General features: G+C 37.2%; 1 protein-coding gene across 1 annotated transcript in view; it reads right to left on the reverse strand.

Annotated features, from left to right (window-relative positions):
- Positions 1 to 2,371: 2,371 nt before the first annotated feature.
- The window catches only part of limk2 (LIM domain kinase 2), a 36,582-nt gene continuing 12,920 nt past the window's right edge, over positions 2,372 to 26,033 (reverse strand). The window contains exons 4-16 of the mRNA XM_073861204.1: positions 21,449 to 21,558; positions 18,693 to 18,887; positions 18,212 to 18,317; positions 15,862 to 16,083; positions 15,562 to 15,741; positions 13,267 to 13,353; positions 12,884 to 13,015; positions 12,369 to 12,425; positions 11,506 to 11,571; positions 8,655 to 8,832; positions 4,471 to 4,526; positions 4,120 to 4,277; positions 2,372 to 3,776 (exon numbers count right to left, since the gene is read on the reverse strand). Of these exons, the coding sequence (XP_073717305.1) occupies positions 3,611 to 3,776; positions 4,120 to 4,277; positions 4,471 to 4,526; positions 8,655 to 8,832; positions 11,506 to 11,571; positions 12,369 to 12,425; positions 12,884 to 13,015; positions 13,267 to 13,353; positions 15,562 to 15,741; positions 15,862 to 16,083; positions 18,212 to 18,317; positions 18,693 to 18,887; positions 21,449 to 21,558 (1,713 nt within the window). The 3' untranslated portion in view covers positions 2,372 to 3,610. The remainder of the gene's footprint in view (positions 3,777 to 4,119; positions 4,278 to 4,470; positions 4,527 to 8,654; positions 8,833 to 11,505; positions 11,572 to 12,368; positions 12,426 to 12,883; positions 13,016 to 13,266; positions 13,354 to 15,561; positions 15,742 to 15,861; positions 16,084 to 18,211; positions 18,318 to 18,692; positions 18,888 to 21,448; positions 21,559 to 26,033) is intronic.

Genomic DNA, 26,033 nt, shown 5'->3' on the forward strand with positions numbered 1-26,033 from the left:
ATAATTTTTCATTAAAAAAATGTATTAGTCGTCTGTATGATCATGTCTCATGTCTAAAGAGTAGCCTACTGGTGAATGCAGGAACTGCAGTGCAGTTGTCAAAACTCAGTAATTCAAAATTTGTGTGTGTTATCTGCAGTAAAAACCCGATTTGTTTGAAAACATCTGTACAAAACAAGAGAGAAACCTGTGCTTTTTATTTGTAAAAAGCAGAGCACCTTCTAATGTACAGTGCTGTATGTTAGAACAGATTTCCAAACACTGGCAAAATGTTGATTTAACATGAGCTGACATTACCTCAGGGTCCAAGTTAATAATAGTTTTTCAATGAAAATGCAACTTTACAAGAACATTTCTTTTAAATTGTCCCAAAAAGTATGCTCCTAAACTGCTAACAGAAATGAAAGCTTACATAAAAGTAAATTTAAAATATTGGTACATGAAAATGTATCCACATGCATTTATAACATACATTGTGTAAAAGGCTTATAATTGTTTTTGGTTAAATGGACCTTAAAGTATACTAACAAAATGTTAAGCCACTCAATATGTTTCTACAGACAGTTTAAGTCTGGTAATAACAGCAACTGCATATGAAACGTTGCAAACGTTGGCAAAAATTGTCCTCATGGTGGAACTATTCCGCATGTGATTTGACACACTTTGGGACCACTGCAAACAGGGCAACCTAAATGGCATTTGAATAGTCCTGTAAAATATGTCAATTTATAGAGAAAAAGATGTCGTTTTAATGACATAATATCTCGTTATAACGAGAAAAACATTTCGTTTTAACGACATAATATCTCGTTATAACGACATAACTGAGTGAAAAAAATAATATGCATGTTGCAGCAATGCGCCACCGTAATACGAGAATAAATAGCTGACTCCATATGGACCAATATTAACTATTACTCAATTTTAAATCAATTAAGCAGTATGAGAAATAAAACAATACAAAAGCCACGATTTTATAGTTAATTTAGAGCAGCTAAGGGTCGTTGTTAGGCATAATGTGGAGAACATAGCAACGACGCTGTTAACGACGATGATGACGTAGCTACATATCAGAATCAGAATGAGGTTATTCGCTAGGTGTGCAAACGCACACACGAAATTTGTGTTTTTTTATTTTTTTACAGAAGCTCTGGCCTGGGTACATGCATATACATGTATACATATGATATATGACAAAAAGAACAACATTTAAATAACTGAAGGAAGATTGCATTATGTATTGTACATACAGCTGTTAAATATGTGAATATATCTATTTATTTACATAAAAAACATAAAATAAATTTAAAATATTCCTTCGCCCTATAACACTATAGTTCTTCAAAAATAATTCAACAAATGGGTCGCCAAGCAACATAGGCACAGTAGCGCAGTAATAGAGGGTATGCACGTGACGTCAACTCCGGCGAAAGTGACTGCGGTTACGCCCACTGAGTGGCAACAAACGGAGCGGCAGCATTTGTGTACAGTGTGAAATCAGCGAAAACACGAGGAAAAACGCGTCTAAATGGGAAAAAGCTGTTGTGCGATAGACTGTACTAATTTAACAAGAATTCGGAGCTATCGTTTTACAGACTGCCAAAAAAATATATATAAATTGATCGTTCATGCCAACGTCCACAGATCACAGGTGGGTTGACAAGTTGCTAGGGTCCCTATCAAGCAGAAGTTTTACTTTCTACTTTAAAGTATTTCTATTTTATTTGTTTTTCTTTGGAAACATGCATTCCAAAGCATATTATCAAAATTTTTACTCTATTACAATTCATAAATACTATTTTTTACATTTAATATTTAAGTACACACACGTAATTTTTCTCAAGTAAAAGTACACAATTTTAATGTAATTAGGTATTAAATACATTTTAATATGCAATATTAAAGAATAGACAATATGATTCTATGCTTTAGAATGTAGTGAAGTAAATTTTTTCCCAAAACAAACACCCTAATAAAGCACAGATGCTTGGAAAATAAAACGAATGTAACTAAGTATTGTCCATCTCAAGTCCAACTAAATTGAATTTAAGCTGATAATAGTCAGTTTTACTGGCATTTTTGCAGCAGCCTCTATGAAAACCAGCCACGTCAATGCATACTCTCTATTATGTATACTTTAGCATTGGCTATGGAAAACTGCATTAAATTGTGAAATACTAGAGTTTTAAAACTTACTAAAAACTAAAGTATGAAACTATTTTGTGTGTGAAAGAAGCTGCTAACCAGTGTTAAAATACATATAAAACATTTTAATAACATATCAGTAACATTCATACCACAGGCAAACAGTTTAACAACAGCGCCTCCTCGTGGCTGAATAAAAACTATGACGAAAACCATTAACACACTGCTCATTTAACTCTTTATTCACAAAAAAGTGTAAGGAGTTCTGTGGCGTACAAGTACAAGTAGTGGTTATAATTTGTACATACTAGTACCTTTGACAGCTAAGACTAGAAAAACGCTTTTCACATCTCACAACAAACATTACGAAACTACAAATACACATTATCCCACGATCTGTTGATTTCAGATTTATACAAACACGAAAAATATATCCAGTTTTAATTTAAACATCTGTGATCAAAATGAGGATTACATCATTTACAAACATCCTCACATCACTCGTTCAATTCTGCGACTGCAGATGTTTTAATCATGGCCTGTTTCAATAGAAACCGAAAACACTTTAAAACGGCCAGTCAAAATCCAGCATTACGATGTCACTTATCGTTTCACTTGTTTGAGATACAGCTGAAAAAAAAAACAATATTCTTGCTGTGGCATATTTGTCAGGCGAGTCAAGACCAACTCCAGTAAAAAAACAAACATCTGATGTACCAAGCTACAATATAGAAAGCATTTCTAGAAAAACACGTGTGGAAAACCAGATCAGAACTCAGAAACGTGTTATTTCCTTTCATAACAGTTTCTTCATTCTCTGTCTTTGGATTATACAGTTACAGAGGTTGTGACCTCAAGTGCTAGTGGTAAAGAAATGACCATACTGTAAAAGACTGAGTGCACATAAGCACAACTACCTACAGGGGGCAGCGCGGTGCAAAAATGCATGATTTGCATTTCTGAAGTTCAGGTATTTTGAATAACTTAAGTCATAAGAACCTACTACATTAACTTGTGACATCAAAATACTTCATCATCATCATCATCATCAATGGTTGCTACACTACAAATCTGCAACATCAATTTCTTTCATTCAATGTGAGTTTTTAGATATCCCATACTGATACATTAAGTCAAATTTGCTGTAAAGTAACTTGGCAAAATTCAATCAGTGGTAAGCACCGAATTGCACTAAATGGTTTAACTCCGAAGCAACCGGTTAAGTCTGCTATAAAAGACAGAAGCAACAAGCATAACTCGCTCTTAAATATAGCTCAAGGTTACTGAAATGTACCTGTTCCCTTAACAGAATCTAGCAAAGAAGACTTTGCAGTTCAAGAATGCCCTCAGAAATCTGAATGCCGTGACAGATATTTTAAAGTCATGCGTCCATGTTCCCTGCATGCTTTAGTTTTGTAAACTCATAAAAAAAATTCCAGCACATCTCTTTCTTTGCTCCCGTTGATCAGGTCCTGTTGCCATCTTGGCTCTCAGAAGCAACGATACCACTTGGTCCATAAGTCATTAAGAAGTTTTGATGAAGTTCATCCAGTTCAGCAGGTAGATGAATACCCATCTCCTGATTTAAAGTTAACGCCTCGAAACAATCCTCTAACTTCTGAAAAGCAGGCCTGAAAAATAAAACAGGAAGAGGAAGGGGGTAAGAGGGGCCTTTCCTCCCATTATGGGGTCGTTTCAGTTACCATTGTCTATAGTGCAGCTGCAATTTTGGGGATAAATTAATACAAATATGGATAGTTGACATATTTTGTAAGTTTTTATACAATAAAACACCTTTATGAGTTTATTTTTACATATATGGCACTAAATGGTTAACAGAATTAACACATAAAAATACCTGCAGGATTAAATCTTTAACCACAAAAATGTATTGTTGTACTTTGAACCCAACTTTACTGCTAAAGAGAGAATGACACTCACAGGATCTGTCATGAGACAATAGACATTTCTTACCGGTTGTCAGGGGTGAGGTCACAGCAAGCCACAGCCAATGGGAAGAAAGCAGGAGGACAGTCCTCCGGAAGAAACTTCTCCATGAATTTTCGCACATTGAGCCCAAAATCCTGCGTTCTTGGAAGACACTCAGGATCCGCGTTAACCTGGCCAATTATCTACACAGTGAATAAAAAGAAAGACAAAGTGAAAAAATTATAAAACAGCACAGTTCTGACTAAAACCAGTTCCTCTAAAACCAGTTTTCCAACATTTATATGCCATTTCTTAAATAATTACACTCTGCATTAAAAACAAAGGCACCATAAGTTACACAACCAGTGAGAGTTTACCACCACAAATATGTCTTACCTCACATAGCACAATGCCAAAGGAGAAAATGTCCACCTTCTCATCGTAGCGTTTACCTGTTAAACACACACACAGACACACAAAAACAAATCAAGAAAAACAAGTTCACAGCATGCAACTGAAACAATGGTTTAAAGCAGATGATTGCAATTAACTGGAACACAAAAACCATGAACACAACATGAACACCAATAAAAGCCTTTGAGACTAATTGATTTTTATATTAAAACATACGTCGCCATGTTCCCCTCTTAATTTGTTTACTTGTCAATTAGCTGATGCGTTTAATTACTGTACTGTACCGCAAGTCATTCCGTCTAAAAAGCACAGCATGTTCCTCGGTAGTAACCGGGAGTTATATAACTTTCTAAAAATGGCTCTGGTGAGCTTTACAAACATGAAAAACCTTTAAACCTTTTCATGTGTTACCTTGGGTCAGTTATTAATCCTGGCTACTCGGTTTGTTAGATTTCACACTGTACATTTGGAAACCCTGCGTTTATGTTCTTATTTGCATGTTTGCAAGGTAACATTGACTTGAGAATAAAACATTGACAATAACAGCATACTGTACAATTGGCAGAAGTGTCAATTTATTGCTCTTTTGAACTTTTCTACATTTTCCCAAACACAACACATGAATATTTAGTATTAGCAACTACCGTATTTTCCGAACTATAAGCCGCATCATTCAAAAATGCGTCATTAAGACGAAATAACACATATAAGTCGCAGTGGACTATATTTCGCGTTTAGTTAGAAAATTATTTCACAAAATCCAAGCCGAAGAACAGACATTTAATCAGAAAAGGCAAGTTATTCAACTAAACAATGGTAGACAGAACAGCAGGTTGAATAGATGTTTGTATGTTAAAGTAATATTATCAGTTATTTAAACGATAAACCATAGCATACAGAACTTACCTGGTAAATTAACCGAACAAGCCAACTAGCGTGAAGTTCGCAGACTCGTCATTCCGCATCACTGAATCCATTAAATTACATAAATACAGGAGCAGCATATAGCGGACTCTCGCGGCTGTAGACGGTAATGTTGTCTCTTGCCTCATAAATGTCAAAAATAATTCATACTGACTTACAAGGCGCACCTGACTATAAGACGCAACACCAGCCAAAATATGAAAAAAACGCAGCTTATAGTCCGAAAAATACGGTACTGTTTAGTTTATGAACGGTTGCCTGCTGTTAAAACAACTTTTTGGACATTCAGTGTTTCACCTTTGCCATTGCAATAAAAGGATTTGAGTCAAGGGTAAATAAACTGCAACATGCCTTATGGTATATTAAAAAAACACACATCTGAAACAAAACCTGCTACCAACTAATTCTTGACATAATTTAAAGGCGGAGTGCACAATGTTTGAAAAACGCTTTGGAAAAGGAGACGGGCCGACTACCAAAACACACTTGTAGCCAATCAGCAGTAAGGGGCGTGTCTACTAACCGACATCCTTACCGGGGTTACGCATGTGTGGGGCGGGTCTTTTAAAAGAAGGTCCAGATTCTATTGGGGTAGGGGCGTGTTTGTTTAGGTGATTTCAAATATCAACATTGGCTTTCAAACATTGTGCACTCCGCCTTTAAAGGTCCACTGTGTAGATTTTTAGTGGCATCTAGTGGTGAGATTGTGAATTGCAACCAACGGCTCAGTCAACAGCTTACCCCTCGCTTTCGAAATGCATAGAGAAGCTACAGTAGCTGCCATAGGACAAACATGTCATCATCTGAGACAACTTAGAACAGTTTGTCTGTTTAGGGCTACTGTAGAAACATGGCGCAGACTTCCATTTAAGGGGACTTGTGGTGTATGTAGATAAAAACGGCTCATTTTAAGGTAATAAAAACAATTATGTTCATTTTGTAAGGTCTAATAATATAGTTATGTATATTTTATTGCATTTCTATCAAGATATCCTTCTGAAAGTTAAACAATGGACCTAATAAATAAGCTATGTTTTTACTCAACATCAATGTAGTAAATAACGTAATTTTTTTTAAGTTTGCAGTTTCAGTACCCATTGTTGTGTATACGAACAGCCAAACTGCATGAAAACGTTTCCGTTTTCGATTAAAATGTTGGTCCTTTCCCAAGAGGTGCACTTCATGGACTCTTGCGGTCACGCTGTCTTATGCCACTTTTCCATTACATAGTACCCCACGGGTCAGGTTGTGTCAGCTCACCCTACTTTGGAACCCCAAGCGAGGCGGTACTAAAAAACTTTTTGGGTACTACGTAGGGCTGGGCGATTAATCGAAAAATAACCGAAACCGAAATTCAGAACCTCTAACCGACATTATTTTATCATGTCGGTTATTTCGGTTTTTAATCCTGTTAATACTTTCCCTTTAAAAACAAACTGCTGCGTGTGATGTTGCGTAACTCCGCCCCGTCCTGTCAGTGGCACAGCGAAACATGGAGGAGAACTCAAACACTGTTTAACTGAGCAGCAGGATCATCTAGTGCCCAAAAGAAGCACAGTACTTTTTTTAAGAAGTACTCGCGAATGTGCAGGCACCTGTGACAAAAATACGGAATGCGCGATCGGGTTTTTACCGCACACGCGCTCAGTTTAATCTACCGATGGGTCTCTAAGCAGCCCGGGTAATGTCATCACATCTCACTCACTCAAAACCGCGAAAAGACGCGCCGCGTGAGTTTAATTAGACACTTCAGAGATGACGGAGAGAGAGAACGGGAGAACTTCTAGTCTACATTAACACTAAAAGCATTACAGATGAGAATAAATGGCTTAGACATTAGTGCCCAGTTAAGAAAAAATGGATTGAATACAAGAAACGTGTAAAGGATACAGTCCAAGTATGTATTTTGCCCTAATCATCTCATTACAATATGCTATCTGGATACAACTTATTATGTATGTATCTTATGTCTATAATTAGTCATGGGGGTTGTATGATTCTTTGCTTCATAACTTCCCATTCTGAAAGTTTCATCAATTGTACATAATGACATGCAACATCTGCATAGAGTTAAGTCTATTTAATATTTTCAGTAATGCAGTTATTTTGGGAAAATGTGAATAATTGCATTGCAGGCTGATTTAAGGTGTGCCCTAAACTTTCCAACCTTGTCAGTGAACTATGAGGCAAAAAAATAATCGTTTATTAATCGTAACCGATGTCAAATGTTAGATTAACCGAGGTTTTGATTTTAGGTCAAATCGCCCAGCCCTAGTACTACGTACTGTACCCGGTGGAAAAGCCCCCAAAAGTAAGCTGACCCAACCTGTGGGGTACTATGCAATGGAGAAGCACCATTACAATGGCCACTGCCAAGTATAGTTCCTGCACTGTATGCGATTTTTGTAACCGTGCAAACTTTGTAATCGTAAGCTGCGCAAGCTCAGAGTGGAGAATCTAGTACCATATATACCCAAATATAAGACGACCCTGAATATAAGATGACCCCCCATTTTCCAGACTTATTTTTGTGGGGAAAAATAAATTTTGTGGAAAAAATTAATTGGAAAACATTTTAACACCATTTATTAAATATTTGGATTAATTTGTCACAAAATAAAGTGCAATCTGCCAATTAATGAGTTCAGAAATGAATGAATGAGTGACAAAAATTAATAACCTTTCCACAAAAATGCATTAATTATGTAGGCCCATGTATGTATGTAACTGTGGTTAATCAAACACATCTGACCTAACTCTACTGTTTCCCCCTGCTTTCTCCCTTTTTGTCTACATTGCGAATATAAGATGACTCCCCATTTTTTAGCCTACTTTTAGGACAAAAACCTTGTCTTATATTTGGGTATATACGGTATGTAGCCCAGGAGATGCACTGCATTTTGTGCGTTAAGACTAGGCATACACTTGCTTACACGAAAAAAAAACAACAACTATAATACAGGCTTAAGGGAGTCCCATTTGTATGTGCCTCCTTTTTGGTCAATATATGGGTCACTTTTCCTGACCCCGCACTTGTGCGAACTTTACAGCAGACTTCTTCCCTTCAATCAAAGCGGCATTATGTCACGAAAGGGCAGACTTGTAAGAACACCCCAGAGCCGTTGTTGTGTAAACAACAACATCTAAGATATTGTGAAACTGTTCAATGTTTACTACATTTCAAGCAGCAAAACCTGTGGTAATGTTTTAGTCAAGCCTAGCGTTCAATTCTCTTTCCTTACCATTGAGCATCTCTGGTGCCATCCAGTAAGGGTTCCCCACCACCGTGTAGCGTTTCTTTCGGTCGATGCGTCTAAACTGCCTCTTCTTATTAGATGGCTTGTCAGGGGGTGGCTGCTTGACTTTATCCTCCACAATTAGACGAGATAGGCCGAAATCTGCCACCACGACAGTATTGTCCTGCAGGGGTCAGACAAACAGAGCAAAAACATCTAAATGCATACTTAATTTGAAAAACCTTTCGCGAAAAGGAACATTCAAAGAAGATTATATATAAACATTAACAATCTATTTATCAGAGTGCCCAAAAACCAGCAAAACAATGCTTAAGTGCAAACAGATCTTGAGTCAGTTCTTATGAAACTTGTTCTTACGAAGCCTTTTTGTTTGTGCTGCCTGTCAGCTATTCTTGATTATGCAAACCCGTTTCTAGACCCTGTGCTGCCAAGCAGAGCCGAATACATCGGGACTTTGAACTCTGCTTATATTTAGACCTAGGCCAGTCACGAGAGTTACTTTTCAGAAGTCGATTAACTGCCCCAGAAATAATGATGATAATCGATAAAAATGACTCGATGTACACACGCGTTAGGTCATTTGGCAAAAACAAATTCATTTTAAATTACCTAAGACCCGATGCCCCTATTATCATACCCGACCCGTGTCCGAGGCACATGTGAAACTTTTAGACTTGAACCCACTCGGGTCAGACCTCAGGTTTTTGGATCTAAGTGAACCAGTGAAATGCACACGGTTTATTGCTTTAGATGAGTCTGGCCACATCTGTGAGTATGTGCCATTATGGGCAGTCACGTTCTTAATAGCTTGTGTAAAACACCTCAAATCTAAACACTGGGTGTTACAGTTCTTTCAGATGACATTTTATCTGTATTGCTCTTTTCGTTGCCCCTATTTTTAAACAAAGTTGACATGCCGGCTTGTTTATGTTCATTTCCCTCTCTTCGGGGTTGTGGGTTGCAGCTTTGAAACCAATTCCAGTGAGATTTATTCTTTCAAGTTGTGTTCATTAATCAGAAAAAAATTATTTTTATCTAAACACACACACATTTAAACAATATGGCAATATATCGGCTCTAAACAAACAAAAACAAATCAGAGGTCATGCTTATTAAAGGGACACTCCACTTTTTAAAAAATATGCTCATTTTCCAGCTCCCCTAGGGTTAAACGTTTTATATTCATCGTTTTGGAATCCATTCAGCTGATCTCTGGGTCTGGCCGTACTACTTTTAGCATAGCTTAGCATAATCCATTGAATCTGATTAGACCATTAGCATCACGCTCAAAAATAACTAAAGATTGTTAATATTTTTCCTATTTTAAACTTGACTCTTTTGTAGTTACATCGTGTACAAAGACAGACAGAAAATTAAAAGTTGCAATTTTCTAGGCAGATATGGCTAGGAACTATACTCTCATTCTGACGTAATAATCAAGGACTTCGCTGCTGTAACATGGCTGCAGCAGGCACAATGATATTACGCAACAGCGTATCTTTCAATAGCAGGGAACTATTTTCAGGCAGTACATAATATCACTACGCCTGCTGCGATGCTAATGGTCTAATCAGTTTCAATGGATTGCGCTAAGCTATGCTAAAAGTGCTAGCAACAGACCCGGAGATCAGCTGAATGGCTTCCAAAACGGTAAAAATCAAATGGCTAACTCCAGAGGAGCTGGAAAATGAGCATATTTTTAAAAAAGTGTCCCTTTAATCATGCGATAAGTCGATAAAGTAATTATCATGACAGTCCTATTTAGAGCTTTGGTAGACATTCAAGCTATGAAGAGTTTGGTTCCAAAATGCAATAAATCCATTTTGACAAATTTCTGTAAAAACGTGTTTTTATACCAAGAATGTGACAAGATGAAAACCACTATTTTCTGTTCCAAACTTTCACATAGCATCTTTAGGTTATAAAAACATAAAACATTTAAATCCATAACTTGATTTTTAAAGATTTTTTAAAAACTGATTCTTTTTTTCCACAAAATGCAAAAATCCATGACAGTTTTTTTCCAAAATGCTATAAATCTATTGAATCAATATATAAATGTGCATTCATCTTTGCCATTTTATATTCATGTAGTTGAACAGTTGTACACACTAATTAAAAATATAAACATTAATGGCATTAATGAAAACACTTACTTTGTCATATTAAGAACAGCTGATCAGCTGTAAAATGTTTTGGTCCTGCTCGATTTTCGTTGACTTTCGGTAAAATAATGGAAAGTTTTTTATAAGATCTCCTGGGGTCAATGTGTTAGCATACTTGATGCTGTCGGGAGAACAAGCACCCGTCTCCCGAGTGCCTCTCGCGTAAATTATTAGATGTTGATGGCTTACGTTTCTTTCCCGTCACAGAAAACCATCACAGGTTTATCAATGCTATTAAAGTATTATTTTGTTTTTGTTTGTTTGTTGATCACGAAGTACAAAGTAGATGAAGAAAAATAAAATTCTGTGTACTCAACGGTCCGCCATTGTTTGTTTACATTGCGTGGAATGGTGCGCTGTAATTTGTGGAGCGGATTTATTGCATTCTGTAGAAAAGGAGGAGTGTCGTTTATCGCGTTTTGGGAAAAAAGGGAGAAAAGATGACAGAATAACACTGCGGATACTGGATTTTGCATAAAATTAATAATTTACTTTTAAACACTGACCTGATATAATACTGATTTTGTCAGTAACTCATTTAAAAAAAAAAATGACGTTTATCGTGTTTTGGAGCCAAACTCTTCATATATTTTATAATATTATATATTAGCTCTATGCACCAGTAGTTATATGTGGCATGAGTGAAAACAGAGGAAAAACTCTTCCCGTACCAGTTTGACCAGGCAGTTGTAAGAGTTGAGATCTCTGTGTATGATGCTCATTGAATGCAGATATGCCTAAAAGGGTAGAAAAAAAACATCACTCAGAAATGTAAGGATAGTATGAGGAAAGACAGATTAGCATGAGAAAGTTTCAGTCTCTTCATCATCACAATGTCAACAAACAGGCGGAAACTGGCAGAAACTGATGATGTCATCGTAGCAGCCCTAAGCATCAAATAACATAACCCTTCAGACTAACATAGGGTTGCTGGGTAACATCAAAGATTTTTAATAATAATAACAAGATGTGTCACTGGTATTGATATAAATGAGGGACATCGCAACAGGGCGTATGCCCAACAATCAATAAAAAGCCAATCGTCAACTGTTTAACGAGTTTCATCCTCCGGGGGAGAAACTTTGCCCATACACCGTTTCTGACAAGTCTTGCTTGAGCAAATATACAGGCGCAGTGATGCAACTTCCTATAAAAGACTTTGGTAACATTGGTTCATTACAAAAATGAAAGCGTTGCATAAACATGTTTTTATAATTATAGCCAATCAGAACACAACTGAAGTATATTATACGGCAAGAGTGTAGACCACAAAAACATCTTATTTTCGTGTCTCTTGGTAGGAAATCCTCTCATGTGTACGGGAATGTGATTCCATAGAGACAATAAGTTTGTACTGTCCCATCATTCCTGTTAAAGATTAACCTGTAACATCAGTCAATATTTAACCTGGTTATATGCGTGTAACTATTAGATTTAAAGCAAAAACATCATTGTTTTCAAACCACCATCACCCCAAATAATACGTCAAGTAATTGTTATTGTCATTTGCGTATAAATGTAACCACTCGCTTACCATTCCAGATGCAATGCTCTTTGCAAAACTAACTCTCTGTTCCCATGGAAAAGGGTCCTGTGGAGAGAGAAACAGAGATGAATTGCTGACCTTAATCATAACCCCACTATAAACCAGCATAGTATGACGGCACGCAACGCTGTTTGTGAATTAAAGGAAATTGTTACATAATGACCCCTATTACAGTCAAGAATTACTCACACCCGGACTTCTATAAAGTTCATTACAGTGCAATAGAGCAATGCAAAGAACAAAACTGAGCCATCTGTTACCCTTTTGCTTGCTGCTGAAACTGATATTTTGCCTAGGTGATCTGGAAAATATCCCTCACCTGGAAACACTTCATACCTACTTTGTAACCAAACAACTGCGTTTCTCCCCCTCCCGTTTCCCTTACTGTGTCCCTATTCCCGAATCTTCTCCCCTCCTTCTCAGAAAGTTCATCTCAGGTAAGCAGGCTCACAAACGGCCCACCAAGCAAGCTTGAGGAAAGGAAATAATACATCTTGCCATACCGTGTCTCTGATCAAATCCTTTAGCGTTCCGCCCTCGATGAACTCTGTTATCAGATTGAGCCGCTTGTCTTTGTATAGGACCCCGATGAACTTTAAAACGTGTTGATGATCGAGACTTCTCATCACTTTAACCTGAATAAAAAAAGAGAAAAAAAAGTATAAGATTCTTAGTGTTTCATACTGGATAAATCTAAACCTTGCTCTCTTTTGTAAGCCTGATCTAAGCTTCCCGGCAGCACATAAATCACAGGCCCTAAAGCATCAACGCAGCCTGGCGCCACATGGCTCTGCTTGATCTGCCATTTAAATCGAACCCTGATACTGACAGATGGAAGGTATAAAGAGAGAAAGCATAAGATGGAGGAATAAAAAAATCATTGTACCTCCTTGAGGAATGTTTTTTGTGTCTCCTCATCACAGCGGATCAGCTCCTTCATGACCATCACCTCACCTGTGGCTTTATGGGTCACCTAAAGAAGAAAACACAGCAGGGATCAAATTCAAGAACCGTTTAAGGATGTTGGGTTTCAATAAATAGGTATTGGATATCTTTGTTCTGCACTGTACCAAACTGCAAATCAAAATTGAATATTATGAGAGAAAAACTAGGTGCATCTTTTTGTCGAATTGTCCGACAACTTGGCTCACCACGACTTGATTCGCTTTGCCTTAGTCCGGCTTCCTTAACTCTTTCACCGCCACTGAAGAGTTAGGGGCCAGTCACACCAAAAGCGTTTATGGCAGTTGCATGCGCCTTTTTTGAATGATATTCTATGGGCAGGGCGCGTTTGCGCGCTGTTTATGCGCGCCGAGCTCCTTGTGGTTTTTTGCCGCCTGCCGCGGATGCGTTTTTGAAGGAGCGCTGAGAGCGGAAAAGCGCCCGACGTCATTCGCAGCTTTCCATCGTCCAATCGAATGAGGGGAGAGGCGGGCCTTACGTTGTGGTGAGGGAAGTTTACAGTTGCTTTGAAGAACCGGACTCCACTCGCTCACTCTCTCCTGCGTGTTTGTGCACATCTCACCCTCAAACAAGGTCAGAGCAAGCGCCCTCTTTTTAAAGTTTGTGCTAATATGACAGTTAACAGCAAAAGAGCGCTCACGGTTCAATATTTGATTGACAAGACAGCTCACTCGGTGGTTGCTTAGCAATATGAAAAGCCGCGTCGCACTGCTCTTTTTTAAAAAAAGGCAGTGCGTCGCGCCTTGCGTTTGCAAGCGTTTAAAGCGCTTTTGGTGTGACTGAACCCTTAACCTGTCAATTATGAGAAAACACTTCCCTGCCAATGGCGAGTATTTACGGCTTTCCGCAATACCGCTGTTATCCACCGGATGCTCTTCCGCAAAATGGTCTTCCGCAACTTATGCAACCCAGAAGTAACACCTCACGTGTAAGAGTAAGAACTCTGTGTATGTTTTAAGGAACGCGCTCAATAGGATCTCTATCAAAAGTCCTTCAAAAAAATTATTTTTGCTCAAAATTTTGTGTTTTTGAGGAAACAAACCCATATTTGAGAGGTGATTACAAGAAAACTAATGATGGTATGATGAAACGTTTTTTCTTTTTGTTTTTTTTTTTAAGTAGAGGCTCTGTTCTTTCATTTGATATATTGTATGTTTATATATTTAAAGAAAAACATTTTCTGGAAGGCATTAAACTTTTGTGAAAATCATAAAAAATTATGCCGCTGGCTGGCAACTTTTTTTTTAAATGCTGGCGACGAAAGAGTTAAAGTGGGTGGGATTATAGACTTTATTATAGTTGCACCACCTATACTGCCATGACATCATCATGAACGTGATACGGGAACGCACAACATGGGAGCAATGGAGCATATTGATAGAATGATGTTATTGATTCTCGGCATGTGGATGTTTTTAGAGATCTTCTCGAGTCTGTATCCAACACAAAATGACCCGAATTACATGTCAGACAGAAAAGAAATCCCGTTCGCATCCAATTTGGCCCGCTGCTCCATTTACTTTCCTTTGCTATATGACGACGACACCAAGGTAACCGCTAAATTGTGCATTCAAAATTGATTGACAGGTCTGTTTCAATGAAAATGAACCAACTGCAAGCCACACGATGTTGGAAGCGCTCTTCGCAAACAGGGGAGGGGTACAAAAAGTACTCGAAGCACACACGTAAGATAGTCTGGGTCGTCTCGTGTCGATTAATTGCGGCAGAAATAATGACGATAATCGATTAAAAGGACTCAATGTACACACGCTGGGTAGTTGGCGTCGTCTCGGGTCTATTTAGCAAAAACACATTCATTTTAAATTACCCGCGACCTGAAGCCACTATCATTATACCCGACTTGTGTCCGAGGCCCACGTGAAACTTTTAGATCCGAATACGCTCAGGTCGGACCTCTGGTTTTTGGATCTAAGTGAACCAGTGAAGACCTCCAATGTTTATCACTGCTAAAAATACAAGAGGGTTTGGGAACTGGTGATGGTGATGATTATATCTGACAATCAGTGATCTGAATTGTTTACACAGTACGTTTTAGTATCCTTATGGCTCGCCTGGAACCTCAACTGAGGTGGTACTACAAAGGTACAAGTCAAAGGTGAGCCGTACCGAGCTGTACCATGCAGTGGAAAAGCACCATTACTCACTGCATTACGCATGAAAATAAATAACAGCGTAACAGAGAAAACATTGTCCAAACCTTGATGGCCTGTCCAAAGAAGCCTTTTCCGAGTACTTCTCCGTGAATGAGGTCACAGGGACGGAAAATACGATGTGAGCAGCTTGATGGAGAACGGAGGGATTCGGACCGCCCGATATCGCGGGTCGAAAACGGTGGATCTTTGGGAGATGGAGAGACTGGAGACTTACAGGTGCTGTTGCTACGTCTACAACACACAAGAAAAGCAAATGTAAAAAGTATGTACAATATAATCTACACAGGCACATATTTAGACCACCAAGACTGAATTTCTGCAAAAGATCTAATCGGACAATATAAGCTACGTCTGAGGGACCTCCTTTTCAACGTCCCATTTTCCGCAGAGTCACTTCTCTCAATCTCAGTATTTCCTGTGGAGGACAGACGCATACGGGAGGCCGCCGGGACGCCTAGCTGGTTGCGAGGGGAGCCCAGACGGAGTCGGTCCAGACGCTGTCTGACTGGATCGTATTCAATCAGCAGCTGTAGTGTCTGAGTGGTCCGATGGATGAGGTCCTCCACCTGCAGCAGCCAATCAGAATTCAGGTTACAATTACAGCTGTGTTTGATAAGCCATCCTACACGGCTTTTTCTTCTTCCTGTGCCATTCACTTACAATAAAGAATGTGACGAAGTGCTGGTCACACTGATAACATTTATATTACTCCCGGTCAATGCTAAAGCCTTTAGGCACACAAAAGGTCGCTAAAAATGCTGCATAAGATAAGGCCAATGGTAACGGTCATTTAGGAATCTTTGACATTTATTGTTTTATAGGTCTACACATTTGAATGTCCAGCAACTGCTTTCATAAACTGTGCTTAGCCTGGTCATTACACAAGAAAACCTTAAAAACCTCAGCATACATGATGTTCAGATTTGGGTTAGCGGTGGGAAAATAAAATAAAAATTGCAAATGCATGATAAGAATTCAAAACATTTACACTACAGCGACATGCCAATCTATACAAATGACCACTCCCAGCACAGGTATGAATTTTACAGTTAGGGGGCGTGCACACAAAATAAATATTTTTTTTCTACTATTCACCTGTTTCTCGAATGCGGATGTGACGTATTTTCCTTATTTGTGCGAGATTTCATGTTCAATATCCAGCCGGTAGAAAACAGTGTAGTGGGAGCACGCATAAAACATGATTTAAACCGTAAATATTACTACACCTGCCATGTATGAACCAGTGTGAGGATGAAATTAAGAAGTGGCTTGATGTATAAAGATATATTCAATCATTTCGTGTTGTTGATCGGAGATGACGGGTCTTCAATGCGCAAATATAAAAGCAGAAACATACCAGTATCTTTACAATGGGAAAGTCAGTCGAGTGTTTGTACATGGATATTATCAAGACTTCGTGTTTTTAACTTTTCAAAATAAATTTTAAAATGTCACAACTGTCTCTCTGGTGTGAGGTTTTTTTTTAAACGGCAATTTTTAATCGACTTGTTTATGGCGACACGTTGAGCTTCACGTGGTCCGACACAGTCAATAGCATCTTTCTCATTCAACACATTGTAAGTTATTTGAATAAACCATAATAAACATATTAAACTACTACATGTATTGAGTATTGTTTGCGTTTTATGAAAATATTATTACATCGCTTCTTACGCACTAGATGGAGACATGAGCTTATGAAATTATTTGCTTACTTGTTAAAGTATTCGCTTTTTTATTTAAACATAACAAAAGTATGCGCAAACACATTACGAACTATTATAAACATTAGCTAAGCAGATTATGTCGTATATATTCTGTACTGTAATCGCATTTTTGTAATAAAATATAGTAGCAGAATAAATAAATCAGCATATTTTTATCAGCATAATATTAGTTGTTTTTAAACAATTATTGTATTTATTGTTTACTGGCAGTTTCTATAAAAGGTTTTACTGGATGGATTTGTAAATACAGATCATGAGTGCATGTGCGCCACATACACATTCGGTTCTTGTGCATGGATTATGGTTAAAACAAATGCTTTGTAGAGATTTACTGCGTTTGTATTAGCTATTATGGCAACCCCTAACTGAACAAATTTTGTCAGTCTTCCTGGATTTTATAATAAACATTAAACAGCCAGTCAAAACGGCACACTCGTGTCCTTCGTGATAGACTACCATTAGCTTTAGCTCAAAGATGGCGGCGCCCACATTTACGTCAAAAAACAGGTGGATAGAAGTTAATATTAAAATATGTTCCTTTGTGTTTAGCAGAACAACTTTAGAGTGAGTAAATGACGACGAAAATACATTTTTGGGTGAACTATCCCTTTAATTTTGTATTGCAAAAAACCCACGACCAAACAATAACAAACACATCTTGTTTTGCTCTGACAAAAGTGGTACAGTATGGAAGTGAGCCAAAAAAAGCACTAAATGTACTAAATGTTTTAAAATAACAAACAAAGCTACACTAAAAACATTAAAGACATGTAACAAACACAGCCTGTTACTAGGGAGTAGTGTTAATGACAGTACATGACTACCTCAAGTCATCACCATGGTATGAAAGGATTGTCAGTATACATGTCAGCCCACTTTACGCTGTGACTGTTTACATTTCAAATGCTTACTATTCTCACAATCTCACCCTAACTCAAAGTAAACATAGTGGTAAAATGAAAACTACCTCCTCCTCCATCAGAGCCGTCACCGGGAGCCCGTTGATCTCCAGGATCCGGTCGCCGACGTGGATGGCGTTCCGAACCTCCGGACTGATATGCATTCCTCTAACCCTGTAAGAAATGTTTTAAGGAAATAAAGTCATGCGGAGAATAATGAAATTAAAATAGGTAAGTATCAGATGTGCCCTCAATCCAACACCAGTCGTCGCATCACCACAGTTATGCAACACATTCCTTCCACAAAATGCTTGGTATGGGTGTGGTACTGTTGTGGTGAATTTCTCAGGTGATAAACAACCTTCCTCAGAACGGACATAATATATCAAATGTTTCTTACTTAATCAGTATGTGTGTTCCCTAGGAAACAAGGATAAATGCCTGTGCAAAATGTATTAAGGTAATGTATATTTATTTAAATTACATTGTTCTCCAACTAAAATCTCCTGCAAGTCAAGTTCAAGTGTTTATATACAAGTGTTGACTTACTCTTTGACCTGGACGCTGACTGTGGCGGCGCTGGTGCAGTCTCGAATGACTCTGACAGAGAAGCCACGTTTGCCATTGGTGGCGGCCGGCATCGACACAAGAGTCACCGTGTGAGGGAGAAGGTCCGTTGGAGAGTCATCCAAACCGCGTTTCTCCAACATGGGTGTAAGAACCTCCTGCTTGTAGCATTTACCACTGCATGAGAGTGAGAGAAATAGTTAACAAAGCTGATATTTAAGACAAGACCCGACATGAGAAAATCCCTTCAGACGTGTTATGTAATGCCCAGGTGTGTGTCAACATCTCTCTGTGCTGAAAACAACAGATGAGAGTAAAAACAAAGTAGCAAATGAGAAATTCTGGATAGACGCCAAAAACTTTTAAGGACATTTTGTTTTTAGGCAGATTTGGATTCATGATTATTATTTATAAAATATTATTTAAAATAATTTAATCAGACATATAGAAATAATTAAAATAAATTAGTGATTTTAATACAAAAATTATATATAGCCAAATTTTGGAGTCGATGCAGGTAATAAGGACATTGGCAAGATAGAGAGATGCTTTCCCCCCATAAGGAATGTGAAATGTATGTTGGTTTAATAATTTTCAGTTAATAAATATACTTTTTATCATAATTAAATTGATTTTTCAAACGAATATCATTATAACATCACATAGAATATATATATAAATTTATCAGATTTTGCATTTTCTTATCATGCAGCCCTTGATCAAATACGGTTTCTTATCAGTACAGTTCAGATCTAATCTGCATAGTTTCCTCAAAACCTGAAACTCAAATATTTTAAATTTCAACACTAGCAAGTAACTGCTGACATACCAAAGGTTTTTCACCAGTAAAATAGTTTAAAATTAATATGCATAGAGTTTTTGAACTAGTACAGCTTGGGGCTAATGTACATAGAGCATGCATATTCAATAGGGGGTCCGGGGCACCTTGGGGATCCATGGTGGTATTATATGGGGTCCTCTAAACATGTTTAAATTATTATTAAATGAAACTAGGCAATTTAAAAATAAAGCAAATTTAAAAAAAAAATAACTTTCCCACATAAAACAATTAGGGCTGTTAAACAATTAATCGTGATTAATCGCATATAAAAAAAGTTTGTGTTGGCATAATAATTACACAGTACACACGCGTGTATTATGTAAATACACAAACATTCAAGTATATATTTAAGAAACATTAACATTATTTTTATATTATTTATAAATATTTTTTAGGGCTGTCAAAAGATTAATCGCGATTAATCGCATCCAAAATAAAAGTTTGTGTTTACATAACATATGTGTGTGTACTGTGTCTAAATATTATGTATATATAAATACCGACACATTCAGGTATATATTTAAGAAATATTTGCATTTAAATACTGTATATACATTTATATAATTTATATTATATATGAATATAAATATTTGATATATAAATATTATAAATTTTTCTTAAATATATACATAATTGGGTGTGTTTTTATATATAAATAATAATTATACACCGTACACACACATTTGTTATGTTAACACAAACTTTTATTTTGGATGCGATTAATCGCGATTAATCTTTTGACAGCCCTAATATTTTTACATATAAATTTATTTAATATAATTAAATTAAATAAATACATTTTCTTTAATTTATACAGGCATGTCTGTATTTATATATATATATATATATATACACATTAAATTTAGCACAGCCTACACACATATATTATGCAAACACAACATTTATTTTGTATGCGATTAATCGTTTAACAGGCCTATTTAAAATGTATTATGTAAAAGTATATGACTGTGTATCCCAAAAATTATAATTTTAACATTTTGTAATCATAAACTATGTAAATCCAGTCTTAAAGGGACACCCCACTTTTAAAAAAAAATATGCAAATTTTCCAGCTCCCCAGTTAGACATTTGATTTTTACAGTTTTGGAATTCAGCTGATCTCCGGGTCTGGCGCTACCACTTTTAGCTTAGCATAGGAAAAATATCGAAACTCTTTGGGTATTTTTAGCGCGATGCCAATGGTCCAATCAGATTCAATAGACCATGCCAAGCTATGCTAAAAGTGGTACCGCCAGACCCGGAGATCAGCTGAATGGATTCCAAAAGAGTAAAAATCAAATGTTTAACTCTAGGGGAGCTGGAAAATGAGTATATTTTGAAAAAAAGTGGAGTGTCCCTTTAATTGGATACATACACTGGGGCTCCTTGCTCCTCCCCTCTATCCATTAAAGGAATAGTTCAACCACAAATGTAAATTTTGTCATCATTTACTTACCCCCATGTTGTTCTGAACCTGTAAAATTTCTTTGTTCTGCTGAACTCTGAGATATTTTGAACAAATGTTTGTAACCAACAGATCCATAGCACCACTGACTTCCATAGTATTATTTCGTATGGTGCCCCAGATCTGCTTGGTTACAAACATATTTTAATTTCTTTATTTGGTGAGTATACCCTTTATTAAGGTGAGTAAATGATGACAGCATTTTAATTTTTGGGTGAACTATCCCTTTAAGGTGTCCATAGAGTTTTCCAACCAACATAGTTAGAAACGAATACACTAGTCAACATTTAAAGTGGATTCAAACATTTCTTAAAAGTTGTCTTTGTGGTTTGAACAATACCCGTTTTTGTCTTAGGACAACAACTTTTATGAACTTTTATGATGTTGACTAGTGTACATAAAGGCGTATAAAACATTTTAAAAGCTTCTCACCAGTAAAGTTTGGTACGTTCCACTAAGGCATAGGTGTCCCGTTCTTCGATCGCCACCCTGCAGCTCAAGCATACGAAGCACTCGGGGTGGTATTTATAATCTCCTGCCACCTGAAACACATGAAAGTCCAGCAAAAGCTCAGCACATGTCCAAACTGCCGCATTTTCCCTATGCTGGACATCCCAGCAGCAAATACCGAGTGCCGAAAATGGCAAGTCTGAGTGCTCCAGATACGTTCATGTAATACTGAACGCCGTCTCTGTCAAGTCCAGGCGTGGTGGGTCTTTGTGCTTGATCTGCTTTGTATTGGTGTAAAACTTTGTTCAGTCTGTAGTGATGCAATAGTGCGTGCAGGCTTTCTTTTTAACACCTGCTAGTGTCTGGGCCTGTCTGTTATCAGAGGTGATTTAATTCCACCCAACTCCTCCCAGTATCCGCGATCTCCTTCCCTTAGACGACACATCATTCGTGTCAGTATGCATTTAATGCTTGAACTCTCTGACTCTCCCAGACCTTCACTAAAAGTACACAGCTCTGAGAAAATAAAAGGTTTTTGTTTTAGAAATGTTTGTGGTTTTCTACTTTTATTGTTTGCATGTCATTATTTTTACTCCGAGTAATGCATGAATAAAACGCATTGCAACTGCACACACACAACAATGTAGTCAGAGGATTTCCATGAAATATGACCATAATCCTATTTACGGCAAACATAACTTACTTTACAACCTAATACGCTTCCTATGAGCTATTTGGACAAAACAAGAAACACACATATTTCTTTTACTTGAATATTTCACATATTACCTAGCTAATAACGATTGATTCAATGCAGTGGGGTACGAAACGATTTGGTTTGCATTAAAAACAAAGAAATTGGAAAAACAATTAAATATTAGATACTGTATATAAACATTTTAATCAAACAAATAATACTATTGTTATCGCTGAGGGTGCTCTAAGTGTGAGGACACACTTGTTCCCCCCCCAAAAAAAATAAAAAAGTAAAACATACATAGTAATACAGTCTCTCTGCCAAACATATAGCAAATTTTTCCACTCACACCTTATAAAGCACGCACAGTTGACAGCACTTTATTTGCCCAGTCAGCCTTATAAACTCGATGTATATGGAACTGCCAATCAACAAGGGCTATGAAACGGAAACAGACGGCTTTTATATTCTTATTTTGAATGGAAAATTAATTTAACCAAAACCTTCGGCCCCTTCCTCGGATTCCAGCTGAGCAGAGAAAGTATGAGATCACGCTGAGGTTTCCTTTAACATGAAGCACAAAAGACAGATTAGCAGTTAAGCTTACTGAGCTGTGATCAGAGAGTTTGACTAACCAGATTCCACACGCACACCAAACCGCTCGATAATCTGAGTTTCGAACAGCAATTAGAAAAGTTTAAGTCTGTTTTTTGTCTCCTTCAGTCTAGTTAGTGAGCAAGCGCATGACACCATCCAGGGCCGTGTGTTAAAAAGCTTAACCCTCGGCTGAACCTGTGAGTAAGGATGATGTTTCATATATTTTTGTGCTTACACGACTGTGTATGTGTGTGTGTTTCCCAGCAGGGGTTAACATGAAAGCCACTCCTATAAAGACTCCCATCACCACGACTAAACAAACACTAAATGAGCAAAAGGAGGGTCCTTATATCACATACGACATTTAGTTATGATGGTTTTGGCTTTTAAAGCTAAAAAATGTATGTATTGCAAAGGCTGATATAATGCACATCTATAAATATCATGCATAACAATTGTTAGTTAGGATCACAAATTTTTGTTTGTCCCTTATTGTCCATAGCTTTTTCCAATGTCGTTATCGTTAATAAATAAATCTTCAATGCAATTACATTCGAACAAGCACTTGAGTGTGATATCCTTTGCCAATTTTTCAGAGGTTTTGACACCCTGCTGCTTGTGCTTTTAAGCCCACAACTGGCAATGCACGTTGACCAGAAATACTTGGCATCCCTCGATCCGAGCACAACAGAAAAGGCCCATTATGCCTTTTGCTTGCTGGCAAATTCTCCTCTCTCTCCCCCCTTTTCTTCAAAGTTCGTTTTAGGATTACCATTAACCCAATTAAAAACGACCTCTTTTGGCGAGGACTGATTTGTTGACATTAGAGATGGATTTGTAAATCTCACTTTCATGTTAATATGGCTTCCATTAGGGTTATGATGACAAAGCTCCTCATTTAAAGGCCAAGTGAAGGCATTCCAGACACATGATGAAACAACACAAAACACTCAGGCTATTCCTGACTCCAGATTTCGGGTTTCACTCGCAGGAGTGAGATCATTTCCAGCAGTCTGTAATAAATGTTGGTCTGCAATCAAGTCGAAACAAAAGGGTTATGATTCAAGCTTAAGGCCTACTTAAGAACAACAAGTACTTGCACTACTAAAAAAATGCTGGGTTATTTTTAACCCAGCGTTGGGTCAAAAGGTACAAACCCAGCTGTTGGGTTAATTAAACATAAAGAATGTTTGTATTTAACCTGGTAATTGGTTAAAACAAGCATGTATTTTGGGTTGGGTTCGTCACATTTAGACCCAACGCTGGCTTGAATTACACCTATAGGGTTTGAACTTAGAAACTTTTGGTTACTATGTCAAACCTTTCCCACAGGACTATATAAAGTATACATTTTAATATGAATTAATAGTATACATAAAGCTCTGTGGTGCTTTCAAAACACTGCTTAGTTTATGTAAATGTGTCAACTTCTGGTCAACCAATGGTGCAAGGTCAATTTACTACATGAGTATGAATGTTAACAATACCAATGCTCTATGTGTGGTGTGTATATTTTTCTTTGCGTTGACGTATGCAGTAAGCATTGGGTCTCATCCAGCACTGACGTTCCAGGTGCTGGGAATCTCTTACGGTTACTGTAACTCTTACTCCAAGATTGAAAAATTACAATCAATTGCTGTCTCTCAGAGCTTAGCTGAATCTAAATCTTCCATCTTTACCATTTTTATGTAATTGTGAAACAATGGCAGGGATATTTTTAAACCTCCACAATTTCAGAATCTTATTTTGCTATTTAGATGTAACTTAGATGCCATTCACTGCTCATATGTGACTCTGGAACACAAAACCAGTCGTGTAAGTAGCACATGTATATTTGAAGACTTTGGATCCAAAACGCAATAAATCCATTTTGACAAATTTATAGAAAGTGACAAGATGAAAAACACTATTTTCTGTTACAAACTTTCACATAGCATTTTTAGGTTATAATAACATAAAAAATTTAAATCCATAATTAGATTTTCAAAGATTTATCATAAAAACTGATTATTTTTCCGCAAAATGGAATAAATCCATGAAGCTTTTTTCAAAATGCTATAAATCTATTGAATCAATTCATAAATGTGCATTAATCTATATACATTTAGTTGACTAGTGGTATACACCAGTGGTTTTCAATTCCAGTCCTCGGGCCCCCCCTCCCAGAACATTTTAGATGTCTCCATATATAAAAACACCTGATTCCGATCATCAGCTCGTTATTGTGTTAATTAAGGAGCCGATGAGTGAAATCAGGTGTTTCATATAAGGAGACATCTAAAACATTCTTGGGGGGGGGCAAGGACTGGAATTGAAAACAACTGGTATACACGGATTAAAAAAATAAACATTAATAGCAATAATCAAAACACTTACTTTTATATTAATAACACTGTCATTGCTGCTGTCATTCTTTGGGACGTCGTTGCTGAACTTTTTTGACAGCTATCAGCTGTAAAATGTTTTGGTCCTGCTCGATTTTCGTTGACTTTGATTAAAATAATGGAAAGTTTTTCATAAGATCCCCTGGGGTCAATGTGTTAGCATGACAGATGCTTGATGCTGTCGTGCGAGAACAAGCAACAGCCGGCATTTTTTCTTTGTCTGAGTGCCTCTCATGTAAATTTTAATTTTCCGTCGTTCTTAGTACACAATGTAACTACAGAAGAGTCAAGTTTTAAATAGGAAAAATATTGAAACTCTTTGATTATTTTAAGCGTGATGCTAATGGTCTAATCAGATTCAATGGATTATGCTAAGCTATGCTAAAAGTGGTAGCGCCAGACCCGGAGATCGACTGAATGGAGTCCAAAGCTTTAAAAATCAAATGTTTAACTCTAGGGGAGCTGGAAAAAAGCATATTTTCAAAAAAAAGTGGAGTGTCCCTTTAAAGGCAATCTTGTCAATATTTAGATTTTTTGCACCCTCAGATTCCAGATCTTCAAATAGTTGTATCTCAGTCAAATATTGTCCTATCCAAACCATACATCAATGGAAAGCTTATTTATTCAGCTTTCGGGTGACGTATACATCTGGTTTGTGGTCCAGGGTCACGCATAATACATACAGAAGTGAAAAAAGAAACATTGCCTTTCATTCTATTCTCTACCTTATCAGTGACCTCTTTAAGACCATAAGAAAAAAATCAGCATTTATTGATTTTGTCTATTTAGCCACTTGTTTAAGCAGTGTAAATATTTACCGAATGAGACAATGGCATGTTATCTAAGCTCTTCTGGATTAGTCTTTGCCTTGAGAAACCTTCTTATGTGG

This window comes from Misgurnus anguillicaudatus, chromosome 22, assembly GCF_027580225.2.
Source record: "Misgurnus anguillicaudatus chromosome 22, ASM2758022v2, whole genome shotgun sequence".
Taxonomy (NCBI): Eukaryota; Metazoa; Chordata; class Actinopteri; order Cypriniformes; family Cobitidae; genus Misgurnus; species Misgurnus anguillicaudatus.